General features: G+C 46.4%; 2 protein-coding genes and 1 long non-coding RNA gene across 6 annotated transcripts in view; 1 reads left to right on the top strand and 2 right to left on the bottom strand.

Annotated features, from left to right (window-relative positions):
* The window catches only part of PKD1L3 (polycystin 1 like 3, transient receptor potential channel interacting), a 55,116-nt gene extending 53,403 nt beyond the window's left edge, over positions 1 to 1,713 (bottom strand). Inside the window, 1 exon segment of the mRNA XM_067718410.1 lies at positions 1,395 to 1,713. Coding sequence (XP_067574511.1) covers positions 1,395 to 1,686 — 292 coding nt within the window. The 5' untranslated portion in view covers positions 1,687 to 1,713.
* A 2,483-nt stretch (positions 1,714 to 4,196) lies between these two features.
* On the top strand, positions 4,197 to 17,419 carry DHODH (dihydroorotate dehydrogenase (quinone)). 4 transcript variants are annotated; one of them, XM_067718638.1, is made up of 9 exons: positions 4,197 to 4,266; positions 6,687 to 6,899; positions 8,804 to 9,003; positions 11,317 to 11,399; positions 14,172 to 14,359; positions 14,967 to 15,080; positions 16,101 to 16,136; positions 16,430 to 16,589; positions 17,070 to 17,210. In XM_067718638.1, the coding sequence occupies exons 1-8, from the start codon at positions 4,246 to 4,248 to the stop codon at positions 16,586 to 16,588; spliced, it is 1,014 nt and encodes a 337-aa protein (XP_067574739.1). In that variant the 5' UTR covers positions 4,197 to 4,245; the 3' UTR covers position 16,589; positions 17,070 to 17,210. The 4 variants fall into 4 exon arrangements, with proteins under 4 accessions (XP_067574739.1, XP_067574737.1, XP_067574736.1 ...); XM_067718636.1 differs by having other exon boundaries at positions 16,101 to 16,254; XM_067718635.1 differs by having other exon boundaries at positions 16,101 to 16,305.
* Positions 6,780 to 23,861, bottom strand: LOC137214614 (uncharacterized). The gene is made up of 4 exons (XR_010938956.1): positions 20,172 to 23,861; positions 16,250 to 18,163; positions 7,080 to 14,833; positions 6,780 to 6,918 (listed from the first exon to the last, which is right to left on the bottom strand). It is a non-coding gene; the product is annotated as an uncharacterized lncRNA (long non-coding RNA).
* Positions 23,862 to 25,426: the final 1,565 nt, after the last annotated feature.

The raw sequence follows: 25,426 nt of genomic DNA, 5'->3' as shown, positions 1-25,426 counted from the left end.
TTTTCTTGTAATAGAGAAATATTGCAATGTATTCTGTTCTATGAAGCATCCAGAGCTGCTGTATATTTTAATAAGAATGTATTTGTGATTTTTTTTAAAAAAGTGCAACAAGATTTTTACCTAAACAGTCTGAGACATCATTGAGAATTCTCAGAATTCTCTGTCAATTCACTGAGCTATGAACAAATGCTTTGTGACTACTGCATGAAGAACGTTAATTGAAAAAAAAAAACCCAACTACGCACACCCCCTGCTTAATTCTCACCTCCTACCTCTGAAGAAGCAAACCTCTAAATGATAACAAGCTCCCCTATATTCCACTGTATTCTGTGTTCCTCCTTTGTTTCCTGTTCTTCCCCCTAAAGCCCAAATGCTAAAAGGACTGGAGGGGTACATGTGGTTAATGGGGTTTATCAGTACACTTTCTCCCACAGCCCACCAAGTCAGGAAGTGAAGGGAACGTCAAGGAATGGCTCTGCCCAACTACCAGAGGGGCTGCAGGAGGAAGCCTCTCCCGTCCATCACTCACAGACTCTTTACCTACTGCTCTCACACGTTCTCCTTGTTTACAATCAGTTTGTGACAATTAGGTCTTTGGCAGCATGTGGTCTCATCACTTAACAGCCTGGCAAATGAACTCATGCCCCAGCGAGCACAAGTCCACTTTTGACCAGGTCCGACTGGGGTTTCGGAACAGGTAAATGCAGGTGGGCGTGGGGGCCCAGTGGGCTGTGACATCTGCTGCAGAGAGACCAGACCCGGATGAGGCTCATACTCAAAAGTCGAACATTTAGAAAAATATAACTATGAAGACCAAATCCTGCTAGCTTCCAATAGATGGAAATTTAGGATTGCCCCCCCAACAAATTAGAGATTGTTTATTTTTTCATATTATGCATTATCACAAGGCTTAGTATTAATTTACCTAGACTTCAATGAAGATGATGATGATATAATAATGCCTTGGATTTTTCTCTAAGACCACAGGATTATGGTGCATAATTTTGAAAATATCTGTGTAAGAAAGACAAGAGGCAAATAATTTCTCTCCAAGGTTCTGTTAGGAAACGTGGGGCAGAGAATGATAAAGAGATATTTACCAGGAAAAAAAAGTGACCGTAAAAGGATTCCCATTTCAGAATCTTGCGCGACACTTTTAGTGAAATAGCAGGTAAGTTAACTTTAGAGAGGCTCTGAGAAAAATCTCATCATTTTTCTGACACAAACCAAGGCTGAAGCACAAAAGTGGAGATATTTCAGAGGAATGATGGTAACAAAGTGAAGTGATTGCTTTTTCTGTATACAAAAGGGGAAAGATTTAATTTTTTTTCCTTCTCTTGTCTCAGTAAAAGTAAGGAAGTTTCCTTCATAAACACTAAACCTCAGAGCCTTACCTGGGTTGTTTTTTTCTTGATGTTTTCCCAGCAGCGTTAAATTTTCCCCAACGTACCACTTCTTTCCTTCTTCCAGAAAGTCCCGGAGGTCTTGAACCTCCTGGTTCCAAGTGCAAGCAGGGTGTCCTCTCTGAGCACGACAGTAATCTTCTGCTTCCTGAAAGCTGCAATGAAACCTGTTAAGCTGATAACAATTATGTTCTCCATGTTGCTCTGGGCTATCCAGCTCATTTCCTAGAACGATACCTGTTGTGATGTATAACCAAAGCCAGGTTCTTCTTTTGAAGAACATTTTCTCTGTGCACTGTGCACATGAAAAGTGTAGAGGCTCACACAGCTACTGAAGCCCGCGCGCCTAGAGCCCGTGCTCCGCGAGAGAAGCCGCTGCAATGAGAAACCCGCGCACCGCAAAGAAGAATAGCCCCTGCTCGCAGCAACTAGAGAAAGCCCACGCGCAGCAACGAAGACCCAACGCAGCCAAAAATAAAAAATAAATAAAATAAATTTAAAAAAACGTGTTGGGGCTCAGCAGCTGCCTGGTCCTTTAAATACATCCTTGGTGGGTTTATCTTATTAGTATTATTCTTTTAGAAATTGGTAATAATTTGTCAAGGAGACAAAAGGTTTTGTTTTAAGGACCCAGGTGGAGTTCCTATAAGCTGAAAACAAATGCCAGAGATCAATAAAGCAATGGGCCTTCATAGCTAGGGCAGCACCACCTGTGTCTACACAACCGGCTATACCTTTAACTTTATAATAGATCTTTATTTGCTAAGTCTAAGCTGTAAGGGGATAGAGGACGATGAATATCTAAGTCAGTGTTGCTAAAAATTTAGTGATGTATTTTTTTAAAGAAAACCATTCTTGCAGACCCCTACGATGGATTTAAATTATTGTATTGTTTCTTAAATATATTTATACACAAAACTAGGCGTAATCTCTCTCCTAAAGCTCTTACATAATCATAAAAGCCAAAGAATCAATATTTGATGAAAGAATGAATAGAAACTATATAAACAAAACTGAAAACCAATGCAATTCAAATTTTGCCAAACTAAGTAGCCACTTAGCAGATAAACACAGCTCTGGCCTACGACTGCACAGGTTCTTTTGATTTTGTCATTCACGCTACTTCGTACTGTAGGGAAGAATCAATTCTCTCACCACTTTTCTTTAATTTGCTGAAAAACTTTTGTCCAGGGCTTCCCTGGTGGCGCAGTGGTTAAGAATCTGCCTGCCAGTGTAGGGGAAATGGGTTCGAGCCTTGGTCCGGGAATAACCCACATGCCGCGGAGCAACTAAGCCCGTGCACCACAACTACTGAGCCTGCGCTCTAGAGCTCACGAGCCACAACTACTGAAACCTGCGCGCCTAGAGTTCGTGCTCCGCAACAAGAGAAGCCACCGCAATGAGAAGACCGTGCACCACAACGAAGAGTAGCCTCCGCTCACGGCAACTAGAGAAAGCCCGCATGCAGCAACGAAGACCCAACGTAGCCAAAAATAAATAAAATAAATAAATAAAAAACCTTTGTTCATAAAGCATGTAATTTGATCTTCACCTGTAGCACATCCATCATCTATGTATTTTAGCCAGTTCTCTTTCTTGGCACCAAAATGAGATCACAAATACAAATAAATGTGGGCAGTGAAATTGCCTGGCAGCTTTCAGGGTTCAGTTGGTTATCCAAATGGTCCAAATGATGCTTACATTACTTTAAAAAATCACTGTGGAAGTGGACACCAAAATCAAAAATTCTCTGAAGTGTAAACCCCAAGAACACATCCCTCAGTTTGAAAACCAATGCAATAATCAAACGACTGGTACGATGAAATATAGTATCGTCCCTACTTTCAAACAGTTTACAGTCTAATTAGGGAAGAAAAGACATAACACGTGTAGTTAATAAAGTTCCACTACAGAGGTATAGCTTAAATCTGTGAAGGTTCAGATGAAGATGTATTTCCAGCACTTGAACATATAAGGGTGTCCACGTCTAGGAAGATAGAACAGGCATCTTGGCAGAAGCGTCCACGAGAGTAAATGCATGGAGGTGAGACGGTGGAAGGCATTTATACAGAGAAAGAAATAATGCTCTCTTTGTGGGGGGGGTGGGTAGAGGGACAGTAGTGGGAACTGCAACTAGAAAACTGAATTGTTTCAAACGCCAAGAAAATAAGAGTTTGCAATTTGGGGGGAAGATTTCTGAGCAGAGGAGTCCAAGTCTGGGCTGCAATGGAACAGTTTGGGTGCAGGACACTTTCACTTTTCGAAGTTCACAGTCTTAATTTCCCAATATCCTTACAAACATACATACGTTTTAGGCATTTTAAAAAAGTGAAACCTGATGCTCAAGAAATCTTCTTTTAAAGTCAACTCAGGTAGCTTACACAGCACTGTAAATCATTTCAACCCTTTTTAGTGCCCGGTATATACTCAATCCATGCTTTATCTAAAGCACAAACACTATCAATAGCATGTTTAACTTAAATGACAAAAAAACTGGTGAGTGTGGCTTAGAATCGAAGAAACAACATACAGTTAGTCTTCTCTCCAGATTGCAGGATGCAGGAAAGCTCTGCGAAGCAACCCAACCGGATTCGGCTGAGCCTCCGCAAAGCGCAGCGAAGACGCCAGAAGGCGGGCGGGAACGCGGGGATTGCGCCCGCGCGTGATCGCCCAACCAGACTCTCGGAGCTGAGCGGGGCTTTTCCCTCCGCGGAGGGGGCCCCGCCCCACCCTCTTGCCCAGCGATTGGCGAGTCGGCAGCTGGAGGGGCGGAGACTAGAGGAGTCACCGCCATCTGCTCCAATGGAAACGAGACAGAGGCGGGCCCAGTGGCGGAAGGAGCATGGCGTGGAGACAGCTCAAAGTGAGTTCAGCTGGTGCGGCCCTGCAGCGGCGAGGAGAGAACTTGCGGGAAGGCAGGTGGGGGGAGGATGGAGGGAGGGCTAGCCTGGGCGAGGTGTGGACGGGAGGCGGCTCCGAGAGGGTGGGCCTCTTTGGCACGTTTGTGTCTTTGGGGACAGCCGCAAATGATCGTGCGTGTGCATTTACACATGTACGTGGTCACTGTGTAAACGGACGTGTAAACGGAGTAGATGCCGACCTGTGTCAGCGCACGTGGGCCTTTATTGAGCCAGGCACAGGGCGCTTAGTGAACACAGGATCGCCTAGCAGTGTGGTGCAGCATCCAACCTGGAATAAAATTACAGTAAAACATGGTGCCAACCCTTTTAGATAAAAGTTTAGGGCAGGGTCTTTGTAACGGCGCTCAGAAATCTGTTGATCAACATAAGGGGCGTTCCTACAGTCTCCTGGAGGAGAAGCGAGAAAAATGAATACTAGATCTATGTTGACGGCTAGGAGTGACCCTGAAGGCAAATCCGATCAGGTCACTTCCTTGTTCAGGGAACGAAACTCAAATCACCTGGGTGCATCTCATTCTCCTCTGCCGCCAAGAGTGGAGAGAGCATTTACACCGCCCCGCCCTGCCGCCTAATTAACTTCTATTTATCCTTTGAATATCAGCTTTAAGGCACTTGGTCAAGGAAGCCTTTCTCTACCTCTTTGATTGTAAGGTTCTTCTCTCACTTTTTTCTTCATAGCTTTGTCACAGTTATATGTTTGCATGATCATTGATTTCTGTCTCCTTCTGAGGTTGTACTCCTTGTAAAGGCAGGGACTCGGTCTGTAGCCCATCCTTGAGTGCACAGTCACTATGTGCTGAATGATTGAATGAATGAATGAGTGAGGAACTCAGCATTGGGCAGTGATAATTAGAGAAAAGTATTATGAGCGATGTTTGAGCTTGATCCAAGAAGACCTGATGCTCTTTAGAGAACAGACCTGTGGTTGCCAAGGGGGAGGGGGGTGGGGGAGGGAAAGATTGGGAGTTTGGGACTAGCAGATGCAAACTATTATATGTAGAATGGATAGACAGCAAGGTCCTGCCATATAGCACAGGGAACTATATTCAATATCCTGTGATAAACCATAATGGAAAAGAATATGAAAAAGAATATATACATGTATAACTGAATCATTTTGCTGTACAGCAGAAATTAACACAACATTGTAAATCAATGATACTTTAATAAAATTTAAAAAAAAGACCTGAGGCTCCTTTAAAAAAATTTTTTTTTGCAACCCTCTTTATTATCCTGAAGTGGAATTTATGTATAATGTAATCTTTCTATATATAATTTTAAAAAGTCAACATAATGTCCTAACTGGAATATAAAGGAGAAGTAAATTTATAATAAAATAATATGTATTTCAACCCATAAATATTAGGGCATGAGTCACCTAGGTAGTGAGTCAGGTGTTTAAGCCTCTACTTAGAAATTCTAGTGCCACAGGAATGTTTTATTGTCAAACATCTAAGCAAAGCACTGAACCATTCCACATGGATTTTCTGAAACAGTGAGTGATTCTTGGTAATGTTCTGTGCAAAACAGTATAGTCATCCCTCAATCTACAAGGTAATTGCATTCCTGGAAAGTCAATACAGATGAAAACCACACAGGAGATTGTGTTTATGTGGGGAAATAGAGTTTGCATTTCTAGGCTCAGATAATATGAACAGATATTTTTACCTAGTGAATGTCAGTAGGATGTTCAAAAGTCACACACGATAGGGACCGTTCTCACTTTACTGACTTCCTGCTCACTAAATCTATTAACATTCTCCTCCGGGTGCCCACCACATGTCCCTAGGGGGCAATACTGCCTCTCTTAAAGATTTTTAAAAAATTTTTAATATTTAATTTATTTATTTTTGGCTGCGTTGGGTCTTCGTTACTGCACGCGGGTTTTCTCTAGTTGCGGCAAGTGGGGGCTACTCTTCGTTGCAGTGCGTGGGCTTCTCATTGCGGTGGCTTCTTGTTGCAGGGCACGGGCTCTAGGCGTGCGGGCTTCAGTAGTTGTGGCGCACGGGCTTAGTTGCTCCGCGACATATGGGATCTTCCCGCACCAGGGATTGAACCCATGTCCCCTAGTATTGGCAGGTGGATTCTTAACCACTGCGCCACCAGGGAAGCCTTGCCCCTCTTGAAATCCCTGGCCTGGAGTCCTTCAGGGCTAGAGGAGTGCGTGTCAGCAGAAGTGCAGATACAGCCTCTGACTGTAGAGGCAATACGTGAGCAAGAACCCAAGGAGACCAGCGTTAGCAGAAGGCCACGGACATCACTGCATGTTATGTCCTCTGTGTGTGTGTGTGAGTCGTGTAAAGGGTTCAGAGAAGGTGCTACAGCCTGGCCTTGAGGGGGCCCCATTGGCTCTTTTTTCCAGAAGCGGGCCCAGGATGCCATGGTGATCCTGGGGGGCGGAGGACTTCTCTTCGCCTCCTACCTGACGGCCACGGGGGATGAATGTTTCTACGCGGACCATTTGATGCCGGCTCTGCAGGGGCTGCTGAACCCCGAGGCAGCCCACAGGCTGGCTGTTCACGTCACCTCCCTGGGCCTCCTTCCTCGTGCCACGTTTCAAGACTCTGACATGCTGGTAGGTACTCCTGTAACACCTTGTGCGATAGACACGAGGGTCAAGGTCAAAGTTCCCTAATTTATTTAGCTGGGGCTGATCCTTTTGAAAACCAGAGTCCCAAATTAGCCCCCCACCCCAAACCGTCATCCCCATCTACAGATCAAGAACGCTGAAGTGCAGAGTAGTTAAGTGACTTACCCAAATGCACACAGCTAGGAAGTGGCTAAGCCAGGAATCAAACCCATGGAGTCTGGCTCAGCATCCGTCCGTTAGCCGCCATCCTGCCTCGCGGAGGTCTCGGGTAGCTCAGTGTTCACCTCTGCTGAAAAGGGAAGCATGCCAGCATCACTAACATCTAATGTGATGTAGGCATGTCTAGCCAAGCCCTTTGAGGAAAGCATACGACTCCTGTCCCAGCCTCATTCCGTCCTGCATTCAACACAGGGGCCCCACCGTATCCCCTTACTCTTCTGTGTGCTGGGGTTTCTGCAGCGAACAAAGTGCAAGAATCCACGTCCTAGAATCTACATCCTCGTGCAAGCCCAGACAGTTTCCATTTAGGAGACTTCTTACCAAATGGGGAACATTAGAATGATGTGAACATGAAGAAAACACACTCAGACCTCTTTGGGGAAGGGTCACTGTTAGCAATCAAAGGGGCCTTCTCTACATTTTCCCTTTTTGTCTTAGAATCCCTTTCACTTCCCATCCTGCAGTTTTGAGCACACGTGGCACCTTTTTCTGTAAAAGTGAAAATCCTCTTTGGATTCCTGTTGGTTAGAGAAAACAGGTACAAATGTAGGTCTTTCGTAAAAGCAAAGTGACATAAAGAGAACTTCGGAAAGGTGGGGGAGACCTGTACGCAGATGCTCTGGTTTGGTGCCAGCCCCATTTGACCGTCATCTCTGGGCCTGAGGACTGAAGACTGCCCAGGGAGCCTGTTGAGCAGCTGGGGCCGAGAGACCCATCCTGGAGCACGGCCCCCAGGGCCCCCAGTGTGGCCACCCTCCCAGCCTCCCAGTCCCCGAGGCACCGCATGCACACACTCACTGCCATCTCTTCTTCCCCTCCTTGGGGCAACCTTGCTTCCTCCTGCTTCCAAGGCCAGATGGTACCACCCTTGGAGGTCCTTGCTAGTCCTGGCACAGGCTTTCCTGCCATATCAGCTGACAGTGACGATGCTGTTGGCGACTGCTGACTTTACGATATCCCGATTCCTTTCCCACATTTTAACGTATTTATCTTGCTTCTAGATTTGTTGGCTAGATCAGGGTGTGAATACTAAGTCCCTCAGGAGTTAGGCTAGACCTGACAGTAATTAGGCCCCAGTCACTTTCATCATAGAGAACAATCAGGAATCCGCCCCATGTTTGCCAGGGAAGAACCTGCTTCCAGCCCAGCCTGGTTCTGGGGCCCAGCAATCAGTGCTGCTGGGTCGAGCACTGGAGTCGTGAGGACACAGCTGGGCCGTGGTATCACCTGGCTGAGGAGGGACACAGCGGGGGCTGACTTACTAAGATTAAAGGATTTTGCTGCCTGACTGTTTCAGAATAGCACCATCTAGGGGCTAAATAGTGGATAAGAAGGTACAGTTCTTCACCGTAATTGGAAAAGGCAGCACCTGTCTCCCGCTCAACCCATGGTGGAAACACTGTTTTTCTCCTTAGTGATGATAAAGCCTGATGGTTCTCAAACTCTGGCTGGCATCAGAATCACCTGGAGAGCACTGTTAAAAACAAGTTCCCTCAGAGTTCCATTCTTCCCCACCCTCCCCCAGAGATTCTGATTCCTTAGTCCGGGGATGGGCCCTGGGATCTGCTGTTTAACAAGCAGGTGATTCTGATGTAGGCGTGCCGTGGACCACGCTTTGAGAAACACCAACGTGGCCTTGTGTGCCTGTGACTTTGTCTCCTTCTCCCTAGGAAGTGAGAGTCCTGGGCCATAAATTCCGAAATCCAGTAGGAATCGCTGCAGGATTTGACAAGCACGGGGAAGCTGTGGATGGACTTTACAAGATGGGCTTTGGTTTTGTTGAGATAGGCAGTGTTACACCAAAACCTCAGGAAGGAAACCCCAGACCCAGGGTCTTCCGCCTCCCTGAGGACCAAGCCGTCATTAACAGGTAGGTGAGCAGCCTTCTCCCCAGCAGGACACTTGGGGTGTTTTTTCTGCCATACAGTGTGGACATTTTTCTGTCATTTGGAATGTTCTGGAACCATGTTGAGCATCTACTCTGTGCGGGCATAAAAGCAGGTTTTATGATTTCAGTTTAACGTGTATACACGATGAGGTTAACAGAGCTACACGACTTAGCTACAGTCACGAGATCAGAAGCGGGAGAACCTGGGAACGGATGTTGGCTTATCTGACTTTAGAGTTTGTGCTTTTTCCACATTGTTACTCCAGTGTCCTTGCCCAGCTCTGTCCAGTAGAAATATCATGAGCCCTATATGTAATTTAAAATATTCTAGTAGCCACAATAAAATAGCAAAAAGAAACAGGTGCAATTAACTTTAATAATATATTCTATTTAATTATTATTTGTAACAGTTATTCATTATACTACTTAATTAGAAATACTTAATATACTCTATCATAATTTTAATATTAAGCAATATAAAAATGACTGGCTGTTTCCCTTCTTTCACTTGTACCAAGTCTTCGAAATCCAGTATGTTTTCCTTACGGCACTCTTGCTTTGGACTGGCCAGGCTTCGCTCTCAGTGGCCACACATGGCTAGTGTCTCTTGCACCTGACAGCACAGCTCCAGCCTTTAGTAACTGGGAAATTTAATAATCAACATAGACGGCTGCTTTTAGGAAGAGAGGCCCTTCTAGACCGTGTAAAGCCCTTCTCTTTGTAAGCCCTGGGCAGTTTTCTCTACAGCTAACCCAGAGAGTGAAGAAGTTCCTTCTTTTCGGTAACAGAGTTTTGAGAGCCTCGTTGGGGGCGTTGGTAGGCACCTTTGGGATCATGAAGGGCCTCCTGGGAGACTGACGTGGTTTATTTGGCTGCACGTCCTGCATCATCGTGCTTGTTTCGGGGAAAATTTCCAGCATTAGACATCGAGTTACTGACCTTTCCCCTGTAGGCTGGGATCAATATCTTCAGAACATTCAGGCAAAAAATATTTGTTGATGATTCGGCTGCCACAAATAATTGCAGGTACCAGGAAGACAGTGCCTGGCAGAGTCCCGTGGGTGAGAAGTGGCACAAGAGGGCCGGGCCTGAGCTCCAAGCACTTGTGTGCCCAGGCTCCCTGCTCTGCCTCGCACAGGGTGGGTGCTGAATGAACATGAGTCAACAACTACATGTATCTGTTAGGTGTTTTTGGCTGCAAGTGACAAAGTGGCTTAAACAATAGGCATTTGTTATTATTTTCTTCTCATTACGGGTGAAGTAGGCAGTTTTAGGGTTGGTTGAGCGGCAGGGTGGCGTCAGTACTCTGGTCCAACCTCTGTGGGCCTTCCCTTCTCGTTTGTAAGATGCCTACCCCAGCTGCAAGCATACATCCTCGCATGAGGACATCAGAGAGCAGAAAGGGAAAGGAAGTATGGATATGGGGGGAGATATTTTCCCAGAAGCTCCCTGGTAGGCATCACCTTGTGTCTCAGTGACCAAGCCCCATCTCAAGTTCATGCTTGAGTTGCCAGCGAGGCTGGGAAAGGAGTCATTGGCATTTTTACCCCATGTCAGGGGAGCTGGGTTCCACAGGCAAGGAGGAAGGGAGTGGGGATGGCCATTAGGCCAACAACCCACCGTGGGGCTGGGGACGTAGAGATGATCAAGAGGGGCGAGGCCCAGCCTTTGCGGAGTGTCTAGTGGCAGGTGAGGGAGGAGATGTGTCCCTTGTCCTCGAGGAGACTGGAACCCAGTAGGGGAACTGAAGCATATACGTACATCCCAAGCTAGGAGAAAGATAGGTACAAAGCACTCCATGAATGCCAGGAGGTGAGGGATCATTTGTGGCTGGAAGCTTTATGCAAGGAGGAGAGGGTGCATTTGACTTGGGCCAGGAAGAGGGAGATTTAATAGGTAGAAAGGATGGGGGAATGGAGCGGCAGGATGGGTTCCAGGAAGCGTGTTCGTGGGGCACAGGCAGGAGGTGGGAAGATGGGTCATCAGAGTGGTGAGGGCCCCGTTGGGTGGGAAGCAGGAGTGGGCTAGGTCCAGACAGGTCTGGGCTGTTTATAGTGCTAGTTGGCTAAGTGGCTTGTTGGCAAATTTTAATCTTTCCCTTTGTATTTGATGGTGTTCTGGCAAGTTCTCTAGGACTTCCAGGGGTGTTTAGACTTTAGAAGTCTAAGAACTGACTCTGATTTTTACATCATAAATATATGTTGAAAATGGCCATGGAGCCATCCCTCCAGAGTCTTTGCTTTCTGCCTGAGGGCTCTAACCTTATCTCCTCCCTAACGCTCTTCTGTGCTACAGATACGGATTCAACAGTCATGGACTCTCAGTGGTGGAACACAGGTTACGGGCCAGACAGCAGACGCAGGCCAGGCTCACAGAAGGTAAAGGGGGCCTGCCTAAGAGGGCTGTTCTTCAGTTGTTGGAAGGAAACTTGTGGGAGAAAGTCAGGAACATTCCTAGTGAAGTGAACATGATTGAACAATAGGAAAAAACAGTATGGAACTCAGGGCTCCTCTGCTAGAGGAATTTTCCTGGCTCCATCACACCCTCCAAGCTCTTAACTGAATTTCGCAACTGAGCAAAGATACACTTAGTTCCTGCCTCGTTATGTAACCTGTGTCAAACTGGGACAGCTTGGAAGTAAGCAGTGCAGAGTGGCTGCTCTGTGATCACATAGGCAGTTGATGCGAGCAGGGCTTGGGCGCCATCTTTGTACATCCTGCTCTGTTGTCCTTTTGTCCATTATAAATAATGAATGCTAATTATAGAAGTGTTAGTAAATGCAGGGAAGCATAAAGAAGAACATTAAAATTACTCACACTCTTCCCTACTCAGAGATAACTACTCCCGGCATTGGGGAAAATATCCTTCATGACTTATTTGGAAACACCATGCATTTTTTTTTAATTCATTAATTTATTTTTGTCTGCATTGGGTCTTCGTTGCTGCACTAGGGCTTTCTCTAGTTGCAGCAAGCAGGGGCTACTCTTCGTTGCATTGCATGGGTTTCTCATTAAAGGGGCTTCTCTTGTTGCGGAGCACCGGCTCTAGCACGTGGGCTTCAGTAGGTACAGCACGCGGGCTCAGTAGTCGTGGTGCAGGGGCTTAGTTGCTCTGCGGCATGTGGGATCTTCCTGGACCAGGGCTCGAACCGGTGTCCCCTGCATTAGCAGGCAGATTCTTAACCACTGCGCCCAGGGAAGCCCACACCATGCATTTCTGAAGGCTGCCTTGGAGGTGCTGATACTCATTCCCTGGGGCTCTCTGCCTTGCTGTCCCTTGGGGTGAACACAGTGGTCTTGGCACCATGCCATCCTCACTGTACCTTCCCAGGTGCCCTCTAGGGTTGCATGGGGTTGCAGCCATCTTCCTTGGTGGGCCTTTCTGGAACTCCTTCCAGGAGTTTAGCCTCGTTAGATGTCCTGGTGGTGAGATGAGAAAAACCTGCGGTACTGGATTCATTTCTGAACGCGAGATTGAAAGGGCCGAGGCAGTTAGCAATCTCTGATTTGGGGAGTAGGAAATGACCTTGTTTGGAATTCCCTGGCTTTGGCAGAACCAGACCCTGCTATACTGTAGATAGACCTTGCCACTTGTGGGCTTTGAAGGTCATGATAGGACTTTCATGGTTTGTGATACTCTCCTGCCTTCTTGTCTCCCTTTCCTTCTTTTAACTGTTCACGGTGCCCCTTATACCACTTTTCTCCCGTTCTCCCTTGCCCGTTCCTCGCCCCCCACTGTGGTGCTGACATTTGTTGGAGACAAAATCCCATAGCAGAGCTCTGCACATGGTGTTCACCGGCAGCTGGAAGCCTTGAAGACAGCTTATTGCTAGCATCATACCAAGCAACATGAGTTGTTAAGAGCTGTGGTGCCCTTTGCGGGTAGAGTAATTCAGCAATTTTTGTCTAACTCCAAAATCTTGTCATTTGGGGCAAATGGCTACTAATGAAAGATCCACTGGCTACATGAAAGTGATATTCTCTATTAAGCTGGTTTACCTGTGTGGAAAAGAATTACAGTTTCCAAACCATCTTCACTTGATTTGGGAGGCTTGGAGACCTTGTTATATAATTTGTCTAACTGGATACTAAACCCCTCCCCTCCCTTCCACTCATGAAGTGAGTGACACGAATTTCATTTACTTTCAAGTTGATGATAAAACAGGTGACTGCATTTAAGGTGTGAGAAGGTAGTTAGCAGTACTGGATGTTGTTCTTTGATCCTCCCTGACCTGACATACATTTTGTGAGCTAACTGGACGTCCCAGTTAGCTGGAAAAAGCAGGTGGTACCATGGATATACTTTAGCCTTTGCAGATAAGGTAGTATCTTAGGAGAAGTCAAGTACAGACAAGCCCTTGCTTTCACACATAGAAAAATACATTTCAGAAACACACTGAAAGTCGAAAATACAAGTCAAGTGATAATTCCCTGGATTTTAAAGTAAGGTGACCATATTACTTACTGTGCAAACTGAGACAACACTTTTGAGAGTGGAAGGGATGCAGGCATGAATAATTATGCCCAGGCTACAGGAGTATTCAGGGCTGTCCTGGGAGCACTGGGATGTGTGGTCACCTTAGTTACAAGGGGGAGTCCCTTCTCAGAGAATGGAAATTATAAAACCGTTATGCCTCTACATTTTAGGCATGAGAATCGAAAATATTTTCCAGTATTTTATACATATCCTTTAATTTTGCTTTTTCTTCATGACTGCACACCCAGTCACGTGACCCAAGTCTAACAAGCAGCCCTTGAGGGTAAACAGCTGCCCCTGTGGCATGCTACTGACTTCTGTCTCTTCTCAGTCGTATTTCATTTACGAGCCCTACCTTTTTAAACACTAGTATTTGCGCTCCTAATTTCTCCATTTTCCATTAAATCTTAAAAAAGAAAAAGGGCACAAAGCGGTAAAACATCCTAGGAGCTGCCCAAACCCAGCTGCGCAGATGAAGGTGGAGGGCTCGGTTCTTGGCCCGCAGGCAACAGCGCCGTGCGTAGGTCAGCGTTTGTCAGCTGGCGCGGGAAAGGTCACATTTGGAGTTGGAAAGCCTGTGAGGCTGTTCGTGGGCTCTTCGGTCAAGGATGGCTTCAGAATGTTGCACAGGAAGCGGTGAGTGGGGACAAAATCCTGACCAGTGATATTTACAGATGGGCTGCCACTGGGAATAAACCTGGGGAAGAATAAGACCTCGGTTGACGCTGCCTCGGACTACGCAGAGGGGGTTCGAGTCCTGGGCCCCTTGGCTGACTACCTGGTAGTGAATGTGTCCAGTCCCAACACAGCTGGGCTGAGGAGCCTTCAGGGAAAGGCCGAGCTGCGCCGCCTGCTGACCAAGGTGGGCAATTACATCCCGCTCCACCAGCCTGTCCTACCTGCTCATCCTCTAGGGCAAAGCTTCAACGTTGCTATCCACTATCGAGCAGTTGTCCTTAAGACCTGGACCAGTTAGGACCCCTTGCTTCCCTCTGATTCCCGGTATAACACTGATTGTGCTCAGTATTAGTCAGCTGCTCAGTTATGTATCCCTGCTGTTAACCCACAAGGTCCGTGAGAGCAGGGACCACATCTCTCATTTACCACCCTGTCCCTAGCATCTAGCACATTGAATGAATGAATAGAATGACTTTTCATTAAACCGTGCTTGTGACAGTATTTGCTGTCTCTTTTAGGAACAAAAGTCTAAATAAACCTTGATATATTAGCCAATGCCAATGACATTAGGGACTCACTCTTGGGGATCTCTTGGTTCAAGAGAGTGGAATCAGCTCTGACTTGATGGGGTCTTTTGCATAATTGAGAGCGGTGTTTCCTGAAAAGGAGAAATTGCTGGTGCTTTATTCTGACAGCTAGTGTGAAAACACACTGATCTGCGGCTGCAGGTCACGGTTATACTGTCAACTGCAGTCTTGGGGGTCCTCATCTCTGGCCCCATGTTGCTCTAGGTGCTGCAGGAGAGGGATGCCCTGAAGGTAGTGCACAAGCCAGCCGTGCTGGTGAAGATCGCTCCTGACCTCACGGCCCAGGACAAGGAGGATATTGCCAGTGTGGTGAGAGAGGTGAGTGTCGGTGCCTGGGGGATGCCCTTCATTGCCTGTAGAGGCCACCTGGCCAGCTGGGTTAGCCCAGACGGCAGTCTTTGTGGTTTCCTTTCTGTTATATGGAGGGCTGTCAGGATGTAATTTATCGTATACAGGCAGACCTTGGAGATATTAAGGGTTCAGTTCCAGACCACTGCAATAAAGCAAGTCACATGAACTTTTTGATTTCCCAGTGCATATAAAAGTTACGTTTACACTACTGTAGTCTGTTCAGTGCACAATAGCATTATATCTAAAAAAAATGTACATACCTTAATTAAAAAATACTTTATTCTTATTTTCTGTTTTATTAAAACATTTGAGGTGTAATAATCCAGATTAAAAAAAAACTTTATTGCTGAAAATATGCTCACCATCATCTGACAGTGCAGGGTTGCCAGAAACTTGTAAAAAAAAAAAACCAGTACCTGTGAAGCACAATAAAGTGAAGTGCAATAAAATGAGGTATGCCTGAAATAAAAAGTAAATGTTTCAATAAATGTTTGAATGGGTCATTTTCTCCTGCCTCTTCCCTCATCTTCCCTCCTCTTCCTTCAGCAAGGGCTTTAAGGCTGTGCATCCTTCAGTCTTGGGCAGACTGCAGTGTTCTGTCTTTCTCCAGTCTAACCCTGGGTTTGTGTGTCATACGGGAGTAGCGCAAACACAGACTGAGCCCGGCAGTCCGGGGTTGAAATCCTGATTCCGCCACTTACTACCTGGAGGCTTTGGACAGGACACTCTAGATTGAGTTGTTCTAAGGATTAAACCGTGTCCTGGGGGAACTGTACGGGTGGTTGGTACATGATGGCTGCTACTATCATGTTGAGGCTCACTCTGACACTTGCCCAGAAAGCATAGTGAGTGAGGCCTGGTCTAGCTCTTGCTTCTGTGGCCTTAGGCGTGGGCGCCCGGCCTGGCTGCTCTCTCAGACCCCCGGGGAAGCTTCTCCAAGTCCATCGTGGCCTGACTTAGGGGCTCTTTCTCTGTCTCACACTGCAGTTGGGCATCGATGGACTGATTGTCACGAACACCACAGTGAGTCGCCCTGCCAGCCTCCAGGGGGCCCTGCGCTCTGAAATGGGAGGGCTGAGCGGGAAGCCCCTCCGAGATTTATCAACGCAAACCGTCAGGGAGATGTATGCACTCACCCAAGGCAAGAATTTGGCGTCCCTGTCTTCAGATCTACGTGTGGCTCAGGCGCCGGGTCTGTGATGGTATCGGGGTTCCTGAACTGCTGCACTCAGCAGGGGGCCGGGGCTGCAGCCAAACAGCTCCTGGCTCTCCTGTCACCCAGCCTTCCTCACAGTGTGCTGTGTGCTTCTCTGCAGGCAGAGTTCCCATCATCGGGGTTGGCGGTGTCAGCAGCGGGCAGGACGCGCTGGAGAAGATCCGGGCGGGGGCCTCCCTGGTGCAGCTGTACACAGCCCTCACCTACCGGGGGCCGCCCCTGGTGGGTAGAGTCAAGCGGGAGCTGGAGGCCCTTTTGAAGTGAGTGGGGCCACCTGTGGCTTGAACCAGGCAAAGTTAATGTGGTATCAACTCAGAATGACTCAAATCAAGGGGATGCTATTCATCAGTCTTTATTCTTCATTGAAAATGCGTTTGAGGGGTACACCCCAAATGCAGGGGAAACTTACCCTGTTGCTCTTTTGACAAAGGTCAAACAGTGCCAAGGAATTCAATTAACTTCCAAGGCAATGGTGTTTATAGGCCCGAGGAGTTCTGGTGGCATTCAGTAACACTGGCTTGATGTCAGGAGCTGTCGGTACTTAAAATTGATTCCCTCCCTGGCCTGAAGACCTGGGTAGATTCCAGGGTGAAGACACTGTACAGGGCACGAGCATGCGTTTGGGAGAGCGAGGCAGGTGCAGTTACGGACGAGATGGAGCCTGGTTGAGCGTGGGCTTCCAGTAAGAGCCAGGCCTTTCCTTTACCATTTGCTGAAATTGCTTTGTTTTCTTTCTCCAGGGAGCAGGGTTTTACCAGAGTCACAGATGCCATTGGAGCAGATCATCGGAGGTGAGGATGGGTCGGTGGGAAGCCTGATCTGGAACCGTCCCGCTAAATCAAGCGAGCCTTTGTGGCTGATGGAGAGAGGAGACCACATCCCCAAACCACAGGGGCCCCTCCACCGGCTGGACTGGAAAAGCCAAGCATGAGGGTCACCAGAAGCAATGCAAGGCTTTGTTCAACCACTTGTTGGACAGGAACTGCATCCATGATTCTTTCTAGATTCAAACCCCAGGATCCTTTAATATTACAAGGACATTAGACATTTGGAGGGAAAATCACGGTAAAATAAAGTCATTTAAAAACTGAATTTAAATCCCAGCCCTCTTGCCCAGATCCTGTAGGTCCTTCCAGGCCTCTGCTCCCCCGGGATCTGTAGTGGGCTTCCCAGGAGCTTGACTCTCTTTCATTCTATCTTTATTTTTATTTAAAATTTTAACTGTATTTTGAAAATATTTCAAACTTAGATAAAAGTTGCAAGAATAGGGCTGTGGATGGCCATCCTCTCCATGTCTGCACCCGGTCTTCCCTCTGTGCGCAGAGGGACACTGGTCATGCTGGTCATTTTAACTTGATTACTTCTGTAAAGGCCCTGTCTCCAAACAAGGTCACATTTTGAGATACTGCCAGTCTGGATTTTAACATGGCAATTTTGGAGAGACATAGTTCAGAAAATGGGCTTGTTATCCCCCTTATTTAAAAATCTGTGACTTGTGGGCCATTGGGCAGGCAGGTTCTCGAGGTGCTTGAAGACACTAGACAAGGGGCTCAAGAGGTCTAGTCATTAACTAAAGAAACAGAAATGCTAACCTTTTCAAAACTGAAAAGCAAATGGTGATTGGAGGTTGAAAACCTCGGCTGGGAAGTGCTGTAGATGTCAGTACGCCTTCGCAGCCAACAGGAAATTACCTTTATTCTCTTCACCTCAGTGCAGGTTTGATTTTAAAATTTCTTGGTAGCTCTGTGGAGAGGCCTGTGGCTGCTGTAGAGGTAATATGTCCTTGTCTCATCGTTGAATCTCGGCCTCAGCCCTCAGCCTCTGCCCACTGCCTCTGCCAAGAAGCCAACAGTCAGTCTCCTGCTGTCTTTTACAAAGATCTTTTTCCTGTTTCTTAAAAAAGAATCTTAGGGACTTCCTTCGTGGTGCAGTGGATAAGACTCTGTGCTCCCAGTGCAGGGGGCCCAGGTTCGATCCCTGGTCAGGGAACTAGATTCCACATGCATGCTGCAACTAAGAGTTTGCATGCCACAACTAAGGAGCCCATGTGCCGCAACTAAGGACCCGACATGCCACAACTAAGGAGCTGGTGAGCCACAACTATGGAGCCCTGGAGCCGCAACTAAGGAGTCCACTGCAGCAACTAAGACCTGGTGCAACCATAAATAAATAAATAAATAATAAAAAATAGAGGTAATGATCTCTTAAAAAAAAGAATCTTAGTATGAAAATAATACCTATTCATGAATTAAACAGTATAGCCCCCAAATAAATGTTGTCTACCTCCTTCCCTCCTCAAACAATCCCACGTATTAGAGGTAGTCACAGTTAACTTTTGTATCCATCTAGATTTTTCCAGTCAGTTTTCTTTGTATATGCACGCACATACCCATAGCTATTCTGTCTTTTTAAAAAAATCTATCACACACACATATAAAAGTGTTTCAAGAATAGTACAAAGAACTATTTTTTTTTTTTTTGGCCACACCATGTGGCTTGCAGGATCTTAGTGCCCTGACCAGGGATAGAGCTAGGGAATATACATGTACACATACATCTATATTTCTATATCTCTCTATATTGAAAACCATGAGTTCAGACTGATACCTTCAATTCCAATTCCAAACCATAAGTTTAATTCTAGTTTCTTCCCTCCCCATATTTGTAACTCTCTTCTCTGACTGTGGAAACCCTGACTACCTCTATACTTACTCTATTTTCTTATTTGATCAGTCCTCTCATATGTAAGTAATCTCTGGTTTCCACCCCCTGCCATGTGCTGGCATCCTTTTTCCTTGCTTGGGTCCTGACATCTTTCACCATCCCTTACCCCTTGGGCACTGTCCTCACTTTGTACAGCTCCGATACCTGCTCCAGGCTGCTCCCGGGGGCAGACATCCCCCTCACCTCATTTAGGCTCTGACTTCTTTGCTGGCCTGTCCCCCTGCATGGCCACTTTCCTTGTAAGCTAGGACTCTGACGCCCCGCACCAAATGCTTACGCACACACACACTTTGTGGGCGCCCTGTTTGTCCTGTGTGGGTATTGATTGATTTTCTACTTTGAGCCCCTTGCTCCTCTTTTGCTGCCACTGCAGGCACCTACCTTGCTCTGTGCCAGCTAATGGCTTTATGACTGAACTGTTCAGGGAAAGGGGGAAGGAAAGGGGAAGAGTTGCCCTTTGGAAGATTCTCTGTTGGAGACTGACAATCTGTCTTTTAGCACAGCTTCAACGGGCTGCTGTTTCTCTTGAGCACGAGCGTAAGTAGTTGGCTTGCGTTCAGGGGCCCTGTGGTGTAAGGAGTACCTGTTTTTCTTAACGCTGGAAACTACACTCAGCCCAGAGAAGCTCAATGCTGGGAGACACATGGGAGGAGGCCCAGGTTGCCGATGCCCCGTGAGGCCCAGGACTGTTGGGTGGATTAGTGTGCAGAATTGCTAATATGATTTACATTATTGACTCTTGCATTTTGTGTTGTGTGCATCCCCTGCCAATTTCACATTAGTTAAATAAGTAAATTCACATTAGTTAAATAGTAAGTTAAATCTTATTTCACAACTTGCTTTTTTTCCCCATATAATCATGGAGTCTTTCAATGTCCGTCCCTTCAATCTACCTTGCTCTTTCTAACAGCCCTTTGGTTTTCCGCAGCTCAGATATATCAGTATTTGCTTATGGCTAGACGTGCAGACTGTTTGTTTTTCACATCACAAACAGTACATCAGCGAGTCTCTTGGTTTATGTATCTTTGTGCTCTTCCAGTAAAATTTCTGTGGAATAGATTCCCAGAAATGGTATCGCTCAGGCAAAGGTTACGTGCACTGAAAATGTTGATAGTTACCGCCAGGTTGCCATTAGAGGGGGTTGTTCAGTTCATACTTTCTCTACAACTTTGTAAGAGAGGCCCCTTTCCTCTTAGGCTGCTCCACGCGGGAATTTTCAAGTACTGCCCTGGAATAAACTTGTTCCTTCTCCACTTTCTCACTGGAGATAGTTTCCATTATGTCTCTTCCTTGGTGGAAAAAGAAAAAAGGAACCGTGGGTTTAGCAAGCCACTTTGGGCTGCAGCCAGTGTGATTGCCACATCCATTTGTGTGTGTGTGTGTGTGTTTGTGTATCTGGGAGAGAGAGAGAAGAGATTTCAAATAAGACACAGGGGGACTTCCCTGGTGGTCCAGTGGCTAAGACTCCGCACTCCCACTGCAGGGGGCCCGGGTTCGATCCCTGGTCAGGTGACTAGATCCCGCGTGTCGCAACTAAGACCCGACGCAGCCAAATAAATAAATAAATAAATGTAAAAAAAAAAAAAAAAAACGCAGGGAAGGGCAACAGAAGGGGTGTAGCTTTCCCTGGGTTCACCCATTCTCAGTTGTTTCAGGCGACCCTGCATGTCTTTCCTCCTGCTGTGGGCATCATGTAACTTTTGTGGGCCTCAGTCTCCTAATGTGTAAAATGGGGAGAAGGACAGACCCATCTCAAAGGGGTGTTCTGAGGATTAAATACTAAGGGCAATATGGCTCAGCACATCCTAATCTCTTAATAAACAATATTTTCAATGTTTCTAATCATCAAAAAAGTCCTGCAAATAGGTATTACTATGCTTGTATTCACAGATAAAATGAGGGCTTTGAGAGATTAAATAACCTCCCCAAACCAGGCAGCTGGGAATCAGCGGAACTGGGCCCCAGGGCCTGAGTATCTCCTTCTGATGAAGGTAAAGGTCCTTACAGGACCTCTGACAAGTATTAGTCCCTTTTCCCTTCTCTTCTCCCTCAAAAGTTCATCTTCTTTTAACATATAGACTTCCTGTGTGCAATTACTTTTTATAAAAAAGCTTTCATAGATACTTGCCCTGGGCACTTGATTGGTCTGAAATAAGGTGGTCAAGTGGGATCTAGTGATCGAAGCTCAGAGTCCCGTAGAAGTGGGGGACATTCTGTAGGGACCACAGTGCCAGCCAGGGCTGAGCCTGAGGATCCAAAACATAGCAGCTTGAAACAACAATCATTTACTGTTCCACACAGTGTCGGGTCAGGAATTCAGGAGCAAATTAGTTGGTGGTTCTGGCTCAGGGTCTCCCAGGAGGTTGGCCAGGGCTGCAGTCATCTAAGGCTTCACTGGGGCTGGGGCATCCACTTCTAAGATGGCCTGGGAGCTGGTGCTGGCTGTTGGCAGGAAGGGCTGCCTGAGTGTCCTCATGCCAGGGCACCCAGCTTCTCCCAGAGCCAGTGACCTACAGCAAGGTGGAAGCTCCGATGCCTTTTATGACCTCGTCTTGGTGGTCATACACCATTACTTATGTCACTTTCATTCTCTTCATTAGAATAGAGTTGCCAGTTTTAGTAAAACAAACAAAAACAACGGGATACCCAGTTAAATTTGAATTCCAGATAAACAATGGATATGCTTTTAAGTATAAGTACATCCCATGCAATAGTTGGGACATGCTTATGCAAAAATTTACTTGTTGGGCTTCCCTGGTGGCGCAGTGGTTGAGAGTCCGCCTGCTGATGCAGGGGACACGGGTTCGTGCCCCGGTCCGGGAGGATCCCACATGCCGTGGAGCGGCTGGGCCCGTGAGCCATGGCCGATGAGCCTGTGTGTCCGGAGCCTGTGCTCCGCAACGGGAGAGGCCACGGCAGTGAGAGGCCCGCGTACCGCAAAAAAAAAAAAAAAAAAAAAAATTGTTGTTTTTCTGAAATCCAAATTTAATTGGGCATAACGTAATTTACCTGGCAACTCTATGTTAGAAGCAAGACACTAAATCCAGCACACATATCAGTACAAGGGGAGGGAAATTAGTTTCCATTTTTGAAGGGAGGAATGTCAAAAGAATTTGTGGAGATATTTCTAAACCACCATGAACAGAATTTTGAAAAGTTCATTTGGTCCTGGTGTCTGTGGTAACTGCATGGCAGCCTAATAGGATGAAATAGTTCTCAGACAAGCAAGGTCATCTTCCTAATTATCTTGTACATTGGTAAATTTACAGCAAATCACACACTGTCTTCTTTGATCTTCAGACAGCTTTGTGTGAGGTAGGTGAGGCAGAGGTTATGACCTGCACTTTACATATGAGGAAACTGAAGCTAAGTGCCTGCCCCAAGAGGATATGGGCAGAAATGGCAGAGGGAGGACACAGTCTCCTAATTTCAAGTCTAGCACTTGCTCTGCTCTACCCGGTAGTATCCTGATATACCACTGAGCCCTCTGCTGTACAAGATGTCTTGGATTCATTTTCTATCTGTTATCTCAGATGGTGATGGGACTTGTGGATCCTTGCTGCTGTGCTGCAATCTCGGTGATAGGGGACACCCTTGGAGAAGCTGAGGGCCAAGATGCCATCTTCTCTCTCCACACCCACAAACTCTGAGATCCACCCTGGCTAAGACTCAGGATTCAACCCACTACCCGCAGACCCTCTAAACTGACTGGCTCCAGAGTGCCGACAGGAACAGCATTCCTGTTCATCAGGAGGTAGTCAACCTTATGTGAAAAAGACCGTGGAACAGCCAAACCAAATAGAGAATTACTCTCCCCCAATTTTTATTGTAAGACATTTAGACATAAGAAAAGTTGAAAGAATAGTGTAAAAAATTACTCTCCCCCAATTTTTATTATAAGACATTTAGACATAAGAAAAGTTGAAATAGTGTAACAAACATCTATACCCCCCTCCACCTAGACTCATTAATTCTTTCTATCTTTTCCATGCTTTTCTTACCAATCTTTTTAATCTGTTTATATACAGTATTTTGATGAACCATTTTGAAGGAAATGGTAGATGTCAGGACACTTCACTCCTAAGTACTTCATAGCCTGCATCTGCTAAGAAAAAGGATATGTTCCTATGAAAACATAACTCTATGATCTTACCTAAGAAAACAGCCATGATTTCCTAATATCATCTAACATTTAGTCCATATTCCAAGTTTTCCCATTGCCCTAAAAATAACTTCTAGAGTCAATCAAGGCTCACCTGTATGTTTCTTTAGTCTTTAAATCTAAAGCCGTCACCTCTGAAGACATCAGGCGAGTTGCCTTATAAACGGTTCTACATTCTGGATTCCCAGAATAAAGGCTATATTTCCTTCAGCCTTTGATCTCTGCTGTAGCTGCATGACCAAATGCTACTCAGTGAGATACGTATGAAAGTACCGTGTGCAACTTCTGGGAAGTCTGCCGCTGCCCGGATCATGATGTCTGGAGCTTTGGCAGCCTTTTTAGACCTGAGGATCAAGGTCATCCCAGAGGCATAAGCTGGAAAGGGCTTCATGCCAGCTCTGTCTGCTTATTTCCCTACCTCTTTTATTTGAGAAAATAAAACCTTGTGTGCTTAAGTCACTGTCAATTGGGGTTTTCCCTCATATTTAGCCAAATTTAATCCCAGCTAATAAAGAAGCCAGATTGAGACTTACTGTAATCTTGTACTTACCTGGAAGATATGTTATCTGCTTTCTACTTGGCTAAGACCCATGTCAAGATTTCTCTTTCCTCCAGGTGCAGATCTCTGGTGCTAGCACAGTGTGAGAATGTTACCTGTGGAATCAGACTGTCATGTTACCTGTGGAATCTTGGCAGTCAGGGAAATTTTTTCTAAGCAACTTGTGGTTGTAAATGTGGGAAATGAAGTTAGTGTGGCTGTCACAGCTAAGAGGACACCGGTGGGCAGGGCCGAGAGGTGTGTGTGCAGGGGCAGGGTGAGAATGACCCAGCACCGGCAGGCAGTGGGTGTTTGTAAAATACCTGGGCAGCAACACAGGGGCCAGGCTCGGAAGGGCAGGGCCTTTTGGGGAGGAAATGCAATTACCATGAAAACTCCCCGCATTCTTGCCAGCCAGGGAGAGGTTTCCTGGGTGTTGAAAGCCACAGTTGGCAAGTGTCCCACAGGAAACAGAAAGAGTTACAGCACGTGAAGGCAACCTGCCCGCACCACCTGCTACCCCTTTAATCACTAGGGTTGACCTGGTTGGATCCAGGAACAAAGCTGTGCCAGGAGGGTCAGAAGGCCTCCTGGGGCAGCACAACCCCTTTCCTGCCCAGACAAGCGTAAGCTATAACTGAGGTGCTGCCATTTCAGCCCTTGGTTATGCGAGAAGCTGGCTAGCCTACTGAGCTTCGTCCATTTTATTGGATGTGGAATTTGTAAGGTTACTGGATCACCTTCCTACCTCAACGGAGCAAAAAGTGTGGAATCCATGTCCTGGATCCTAAAAAATTCACTCTGGTTAGATGAGAATTTCAACTACAGTTGAGACTCTAACATAACCATTAAAAAACAAACACACAACCATACAAATATATATTTATATGCACATATACACACATGTATGTATACACATATGTGTGTGTGAATACAGCTGACCCTTATTCATCTGTTCTTTCACTCACTCATTCTTCCAAGAATCATTTATTGAGATCCTACTTCCTGCTGGCGGCCGTGTCATGTGTTGGGGATGAAGATAGCTGAGTTTTCCACCATCTTTCCAAATCTCCAAAGACACAAATTCTGTTGACCCTTGAACAACGCAGGGGTTGGGGCAGTGACCTCTGTGCAGTCAAAAATCTGTGTATAACTTTATGATCCCTGGATTCGACCAAACACAGATCGTGCAGTACTGTAGTACGTGTTTATTGAAAAAAATCTGTGTATAAGTGTACCCACACCGTTCAAACCCTTATTCAAGGGTCAACTGTACAAACACAACTGGCCAGAATCCACTGGGTTACACCCAACAACAGAGGAAGGAGCCCAGGGCTTCCCTAGCAGAGAGAAGGGCCACCTGGGGGCTTAGCAGGTTACAGCTATGCTGATTTCTCTGTGGCCAGGACTAATTTCATACTATTTCCTGGAGCCATAATTAAGCAAATTCCTGATTTCTTACACTGATTCAAAAGCAGAGCTCCATTTTAACACCATTCCATCTAGAGATCTGTCTTGGGACTGGGGTGGATGGCTCAACTCCACCCAGAATGTGGCTGGCACCCAGGGGTGACTGTTCCCAAATGCTTGCCAGGCAGTTTCCTTGGTCTATTTCCTAACGCGTCTTGCAGCCAAGGCCCACATGGTTCTTCCTGCTTCCCCGCTGTGGTGCT

Source organism: Pseudorca crassidens, chromosome 20 (assembly GCF_039906515.1).
Source record: "Pseudorca crassidens isolate mPseCra1 chromosome 20, mPseCra1.hap1, whole genome shotgun sequence".
NCBI classification, from domain to species: Eukaryota; Metazoa; Chordata; class Mammalia; order Artiodactyla; family Delphinidae; genus Pseudorca; species Pseudorca crassidens.
The sequence above is the reverse complement of the archived record's forward strand: the minus strand, read 5'-3'. Positions and strand labels throughout refer to the sequence as shown.